Here is a 7500-nt window from a genome sequence, read left to right on the forward strand (position 1 = left end):
ATTAGACGAAGGTTTCTGACCGTCAGAGGGGTGAAATATTGGAACAGCCTTCCGAGGGAAACGGTGGGGGCGATGGACCTGTCTGGTTTTAAGATTAAGTTAGATAAGTTTATGGAGGGAATGGTTTAATGGTAAAACATAGTAGTCAAGGAAAACCAAGCAATGGTAGGTAAATAGTATAATGGCTAACAGGGGTCAGGCTAGAGACTCTTGCCTATATGCTCGGGGTCTTACTGATCGCCATATTTGGGGTCGGGAAGGAATTTTCCTCCAGGGTAGATTGGCTGAGCCTCTGGAGGTTTTTCGCCTTCCTCCGCAGCATGGGGCAGGGATCACTAGCAGGAGGGTCTCTGCCGATTGAAGTCACTAAAACACAGGATTGGGGACTTCAACAGCAGAGTCCAAGGAAGGGGAAGGGACGGTTTTATGGCCTGCAGCATGCAGGGGGTCAGACCAGATGATCATAATGGTCCCTTCTGACCTTAAAGTCTATGAGCTCTTTGAGGGGAACAGACAGAGAAAGAAACTTGGGTGACCAGATGCCCCGATATTTGGGGCTTTATCTTATACGGGTAACCCTGGGAACTCCTGGGGAGTGTCACACAACTCTATTGGAATTCTCTTTGTTTCTCTCCCTTCCTTCTAATTACCGGCAAGGATCGCCCTCAGTATGCTGAAGGTCTTTTCGGAATTCCCTCTGGCTGCTTATCCCTGGCAAAGGCATCTCTTGTCCAAGAGTTTGGCTGATCTGCTGCAGGAGAACAGGAAACAACTCTGGGAGCAGCTCCTGCACAGCTTTGCTCGACTGCAGTGCTGACACCACCTCAAAGATGGCACATGTTGCCTGAAAGGAGAGAATGGTAAAAACTGAGCTCTCTTCCCAACACCATCACACCCTCTCTCCCCTTCTGAGATCTGCTGTACTAAATTCTCACTTCTGCCAGTAACTTGAATGACTGCGAGCAACTCGCTTAACTCGTGGCTCAGTTTCCCACATCTGTACAAATGTGGATGACCTACCAAGGCATGTTGTGAGTCCTAGGGAATATTTCCAAAGCACTGTGAGAAACCTGGTTCAAAGACTTTCTAATTGCCAGATGTTATTAGGTAAATCAGCCACGTACTCTAAACCTGCCGTATTTGTTCCACAGACAGAAGAGCTGGACTCAGGGAAACAGTACATCAGAGGAGAAGTGCCCACACAGCAATATTATACCACACTTCTAGCTTTGCATCAGCGGGATTGTCACAGGGCAGAGGAAAGCCTGAAAGACGTGTCTGTCTTTACTTACTGAGAGAGGTTCAGCAGCTGCCAAATCCCTGTCGATTTCAGTCTCTGAGGTGATGCGGCCTTCTTGTCTTGTTGGAGTCTTTATCTTGTCTATCAGGATCTTTAGGACTTGAGTGGCAAGCAAGGGGTCTCCCCCCAGAGATCTCCACAGCTCAGTGATGTCACTGCAATTTAACAGAAGTTACATGTGACCCCTGGACACTTTTGTGGCTCAGACTGAATACGTCATATTTAAGTAAAGACCAAATTTTCTCCTTGCCAATGATGAGAAAGTTAGGAGTACTGTCCTCCTTTAACGCTCCTCGTGTTTAAATACTGAGTTTCCAGTTACAGAACTAGGTTAAGTGACCTAGTCTTACTGCAGCCTCACCATTAATACTAGACTTCAGAAGGACAGGACAGAGAGCGCCAACCTCAGTTCCTGCTTTCCCATTTTCCAGTAAATATGGAATCATGACCATGTGGCTACAAAGATCTAGGGTTTGGAAGGCAAGTTGATGAAGGAAAAGCCATATTCCTACTAACTGGTGTGATATAGCATGGCCAGAGGACAGCAGGAGAGTGATAGGTGGGAGATATGTAAGCCCCAGGATGATGAGAGCCTTAGTCCCTGTAGAGGGAAGAGAGGCTGCTACAGCTTAAGAAGAGCACCTGAAACCAATTAAGCCAATTAGAGCACCTAAAGCCAGTCACCTGATAAAACCCCCTGCTTCAATCAGACAGTTGGAGGAGTTGAAGCAGAGTGGTTTGGTGTTGGAGCAGAGAGCAGTTTGGAGGAGTTGAAGCAGAGTGGTTTGGTGTTGGAGCAGAGAGCAGTTTGGAGGAAGCAGTTTGGAGAAGTGCTGTGGCGGGGCCAGAAGACCAAGACCCTAGGTAAAAGGAAACCCGGCTTGTGCAGAGCAGAGGGACTCTACAGACACAAGGGGTTGGGAGAAACTTGGCCCAAGCGGAGAGAGGGCAGGAAGCCCCACAAGCTGAAGGGCCGGAGAGGGAAGTAGCCCAGGGGAAGGAATCGCTAGTTCAAGTGGTTCACTGCTATCCCTATAGCCCCTGGGCTGGGACCTGGAGTAGAGGGTGGGCCCAGGTCCCTCCCTCTCCACTCCCCTTTTCTGGGACACTAATGCGACAGTTGATACCCCAGTTCAGAGGTGAGAAACGGTGCCCTGCACCCCCACAAGAGGAGAAAGTGCGGGACGCAACATAATAGTGCTGGCAATTTACCACACTGGACATACAACTATGAGACCAAATATTCGTGGCCATCCTATGTCCCCTTCACAAAGGGTGTCCCTACCCTCTGTTTGCCAGAAACTGGGACTGGGCAACAGGGGATGGATCACTTGACAATTACCTGTTCTGTTCATTCCCTCTGGGGCATGTGGCACTGGCCACTGTCTGAAGACAGGATACTGGGCTAGATGGACCTTTGGTCTGACCCAGTGTGGCCGTTCTTATGGTCTTAGATTCCAGCACTGATAACTGATAACTCAGTTAGGGATCTTTAAATGAAATGATGGATCTGCTTCCAGTCCAGTTTTAAGTACCCAGGACAGCAACTCTACTCTAGCAGCCACACCCTCACTGATACCAAGCGGAGGTCTGATGATAATATTGGCTTTATTCTTTGCAATCAGCCAGGGATTTGGACTTGAAGCTGTCATGCTACCAGGAAACCAACAGCCACTGCTAATTTCCGGAGTGAGGTCAATTCAGGTGTCCAGAGATGTAGATGTTTCCAACAATACACTCCAGTTATACCAGTAAAGATAGGTCTTTAGGATATGAAAGCAGCTATTAATTAATGGAAACAGAATGACACTTAGTTTCTCTCCGCACCCCACCTTAACGTGCTCTTGGACCTTCCTGCAGAAAGACCCAGGCTATTAACCTTTAGGAATTATCCCAAACTGTTTGCTGCTTAAATAAAGCCCTACATCTCCCAGTAAAGCTGTGGGATCCATGTTTCACCAAGATGAATGCAATAGGTAGCGGTATATACCTGTCCATCGGCAGAGGTTCGCCGAGGAGGCTGGAGATCACTGTCTCGAGGTCACGGTGAGCTAAAATGGACACTGCCTCCACCAGGAACTGCCTCAAGCCGCCCTCCTGGATAGCAGGCATGTGGCTATATATTATAACCAGGATATCTGGCACCTGGAAGGAACAAAACCAGAAAGAAATGTCCCTTTTTCTTTCTCTCCATTCATTCTACAGAATCAAAACCTTTATTTAACCATTTAGCCAGTTGCTACTTTTTTAGAAATTCTTCACTTCAAGAAACAAATGTTCAAATATGTCTGCATAAATTTAACCCACAAAAATTGCCCACACTTGGCTGTAAAAACTAACACTGACACACACATATACATACCAGGTAGTTTAATGTGGTGGTGCCCAGCTATGCATTAAATAAACCAGTTCGCATGCATAAAAGAAGGCTTTGCTTGCCCACATTTTGCAGGTGTGATTTAAGCAGCCAAATCTGACCATTTGCCTGGAAGAATGCCTAGTTCATAAACAACCACAAGCACAAAATATGCAAGTGCTTTAAACACAGTGTGCAAATGCCTGGGACTATGAACAGGTGATGACCTCTTATATTCCCTCCTAGCCCTTCACATCTTCAAAACACTGTGCAAACATGGCAGTTCTGCTGCGAGGGTTCCCTGTCCTGAGACCTTTCACCAGCCTTGTTAGAAGATTTGTGGAGTGCTCCTTTCATCTAGCCCTAACGCACTGGGCTCCAGAATAAGGCATATAAATAGTGGATCCCAAAGACACTATAGTTTTCTCACTCCCTCCCCCCTTCTATTCTTAAAGGGTACGTCTACACAGCAAAAAAAATCCCACAGCAGTGTAAAAGTGTAGCTGTTCCTGGTTGGGCTGGAGCCCAGGCTCTGAAACCTGGCAAGAGGGTGGGTCTCAGAGCCCAGGCTCCAGACTGACTGGGAATGACTACAGTGCTATTTTTATCCAGGTAGCCCTTAGCCATAGGCCTCCTAATAACTGGATGATTCCAAGTGCCAGTCATTCTGTCTTGTTGTATCTTCCCCAGAGTCTGTTTTTTCAAGCCTTTCTTGGCTGAATACTGTGGCAACAAGCTAGACAAATAAATAACCAACCATCTTCCTTTTCCCTTGGATTATCTCTGTCTACTGCGATTGATTCTGCCATTGCCTCTCTTAGGGTAGGAACAGAGATGGAATCGACTCTATGTCCGAGGGGGAGAAACAGCAAGATTTTTGTTCATTACACATAAGGGCAAAGATCTAAAAGCCTAGAATTTAGGCAGAAAACCTCTCCAGTTTCCCGTTTTACCTTGTCCAGCATGGCATCTCCACACTCCTTCAGGATGATCTTCATCCACAGTCCAGCTGCCGTGGCACAGGTGGGGCTGGCAGACAGCATACCACCCAATGTGGCCTTAATAAAGTCTGTGGCCTGTTCTGAGGGAAAGTACTCACTAACAACCTGGGAACAAATCAAAAACAGGAGAGACTGCAATGATGTCTGGCTTTTTAAAAATGGAGGCCTAATCTCTCTATGAAAAGATATATGCATCAACAAATTGTTAATTAGCCTCGTGTCTAGCGAGCCATTTGGGATTACAATTCTCTCTACAGTCTATAGACGACATTTTGGTATTCTACACTAATGATATCAGGTTAGAGGCAAAGCCTCTGTTGCACAGTTAAACAACATTGTACTGGATATGCAGGAGGTAAGTTTCCAGTTTGTGTTCTCTGATATACACTGCATCTTTTTACAACGTATAAAATGAAGTAAAGAGAGGCATGCCCACAACTATAGGCTAAGGCAAACCCACAAGGTGACAGAATGAAGACTGGGTGGTTTCTCAGCTTGATGTTCCACTAACACAGTGTTTTCTCGTGGATGGCTGGATAGGTACATGTGTGCGCAGCTGCGTGCGTATTTTCGTGTGCGTGCAACATTCTGTGGAATCTGGTTTTTACATGGCATTCATAGCACACGTCTATGAAAAGCATCTTGCTGGTTACTAGCAATGAATGCCCCGCTCCCACAGCTCACCCCAAGTACGGAAAGGCATCAGAAAAGCGTAAATGTAAAATGAATAGTGCCCCGTCACTAGAACATCCGCACAAGCTTTTTGAGTCAGTTACCCTGGCCATTTTGGAAGATGCCTGAAACAGAGCCTCAGGGTCTGGAGCTGTTAGTGCTTCACGGAGACATCTCAGCTCCTCCGCCGCTGACCCCAGGTTCATGGACTGGCCTGGAGTGGAGAAAAGCAGAAAAAGTACTGTAACGATTAATGAAACGGAACCTCGATTGCATGGATATTCATACAGAAGGATCCATGTTCTATGCTGTTATCAGAATAGTGCAAAATCTTGGCCACATCAAAGTCAATGGCAAAACTCCTGTTGACTGTAATGGAGTCGGGATTACACCCTAAATGTCTGAAAGTTAATAGCAGTGGTATGTTATTGTGAATGATACAGGATTGAACAAGCACTGTATTCAGCTTGGAGCAGCTTTCTGGGTGTGTCTGGTTTCAGTAGCCTCTCTGCTCTCAGTATTTAAATCTAATCTCATAGTCAAGTACAAGTCATGCAGATAGATCTCAGGTTCCAATGTAGAGGTGAATCCCTCCACCAAACTCTCATTGTAAAAGAGATGGGGCTGGACAAAAACTTCGGCAGGAAACCCAGGTTCATCAGTCACTTCTAAACAATGCTGGGATTTCTATCTTGTACATGCAAAGATTGGAGTCCCTTCTTCTGTTTCTGAATCACCAACACTGTTTTTTAGGACTGATTAATAATAATTGGAAATAAGGTGACCAGATGTCCCGATTTTATAGGGATAGTCCCGATTTGGGGGGTCTTTTTCTTATATAGACTCCTATTACCCCCTACCCCCTGTCCCGAGTTTTCACATTTGCTGTTTGGTCACCCTAATTGGAAATGGCCTTAAACGATAACCAAGCCCTATCCCTTTACATCTAACCATTAGGTGAAAAGAATATCCTACTCTTTCACAGAGGGGAAAATGGCCTACACTTACTCCAGTAGCTTTGAATGCTCATGACAGAGGGCTGCTGGAAGAACTTTTTGTTTAAAGAATTATTCCAGGAAACCCCTCCAATACAGCCAGTGGCAGGGTAAAGAGAATGAAAATGTTTAGTACCAAGGGCTTGTCTACATGGAGATAGTCAAGAAAACTAACCCAAATTCATTTTCAAAATGCATTAGTTAAACTTCATTAAACACCTATGGGGACACACTTATTTAGAATTAAAGGGGCCTTATTTCAGGTTAGTTTAATTCATGTAATTCACTAAAATTAATAAGGGCCATTTTAATTCAGAATCAGATTATCCACACATGTGTTTAATGCCACTTTAAATTTACACCTTTAGTTCATTTGGATTAACTTCCCTTAGTGTCCCTGTGTAGACAAGCCCTAAGGAATTTAGCAGTCATCTACCTGTATGCAGACCATTTATTATTTGTACAGTTCCCAAAAGTGTGCTAGGCTCTTTACACATCATAATCTTCTCTTCTAATGAGGTATTTACAAGATGCCAACATTCTGTTATCTAAGTGCCAACAGACAGGACAGAAAGAACTAGACAGGCAGAAAAATGAACATTACAACAGTGAAAGAAGGTGAAGAGTTACTTATACCTGCTAATGGTGAAGAATTCCTTATACCTGCTAATGGTCTCCTCACCTTGTATACAGAGAAGGCAGCTGATACAGTCAACCACCCACTGACGGGACGTGGCCAGTGAATCACAGCTGTATGGTGCTATTAGTCCAATCAGAGATCCAAACCGATTAAAAGTTTCCCGAGTCTAATTACAAAAGAATGAAGAATGAACGTTCTCCAGCTGTACTAGACTTCACTTGCCATCCTTATTGTTGATACCAGTCAGCTCTGTGTTTTTGGGGAACCGGGGCGCAGTATCTTGCTTGTGTGACTCATGAAGGACACCCCTCACCCCCGTCTCTGTTTGAACCAAAACCGATCGGAGAAAAGGCTTGCAGAGAACAATGAAGGGCATGGGGAGACACACCTAGACCCCGCCTGACAAGGGTGACAAGATTAAGACGTCTCCATTTTTGCATACAGAATGAAGAACAGAGACAACTCCCCTAGCCTCATCTGCATTAAAGATGGGATAGGGATTAGCATAAAGAATGAGGAACAGGGAACCGCACTGA

The 7500-nt window shown here is 45.3% G+C and overlaps 1 protein-coding gene across 1 annotated transcript; it reads right to left on the bottom strand.

Moving 5' to 3' along the window:
• Positions 1-650: 650 nt before the first annotated feature.
• Positions 651-7168, bottom strand: LOC101945459 (maestro heat-like repeat-containing protein family member 2B; the record flags this gene model as incomplete). The annotated part of the gene is made up of 6 exons (XM_065580289.1): positions 7007-7168; positions 5434-5543; positions 4610-4762; positions 3291-3445; positions 1293-1455; positions 651-844 (listed from the first exon to the last, which is right to left on the bottom strand). Coding segments are annotated over exons 2-6 (767 nt in total), but the record flags the coding sequence as incomplete, so codon positions are not given.
• Between the last annotated feature and the right edge of the window lie 332 nt (positions 7169-7500).

The sequence above is a fragment of the Chrysemys picta genome, unplaced genomic scaffold, assembly GCF_011386835.1.
Source record: "Chrysemys picta bellii isolate R12L10 unplaced genomic scaffold, ASM1138683v2 scaf2370, whole genome shotgun sequence".
Classification (NCBI taxonomy): domain Eukaryota; kingdom Metazoa; phylum Chordata; order Testudines; family Emydidae; genus Chrysemys; species Chrysemys picta.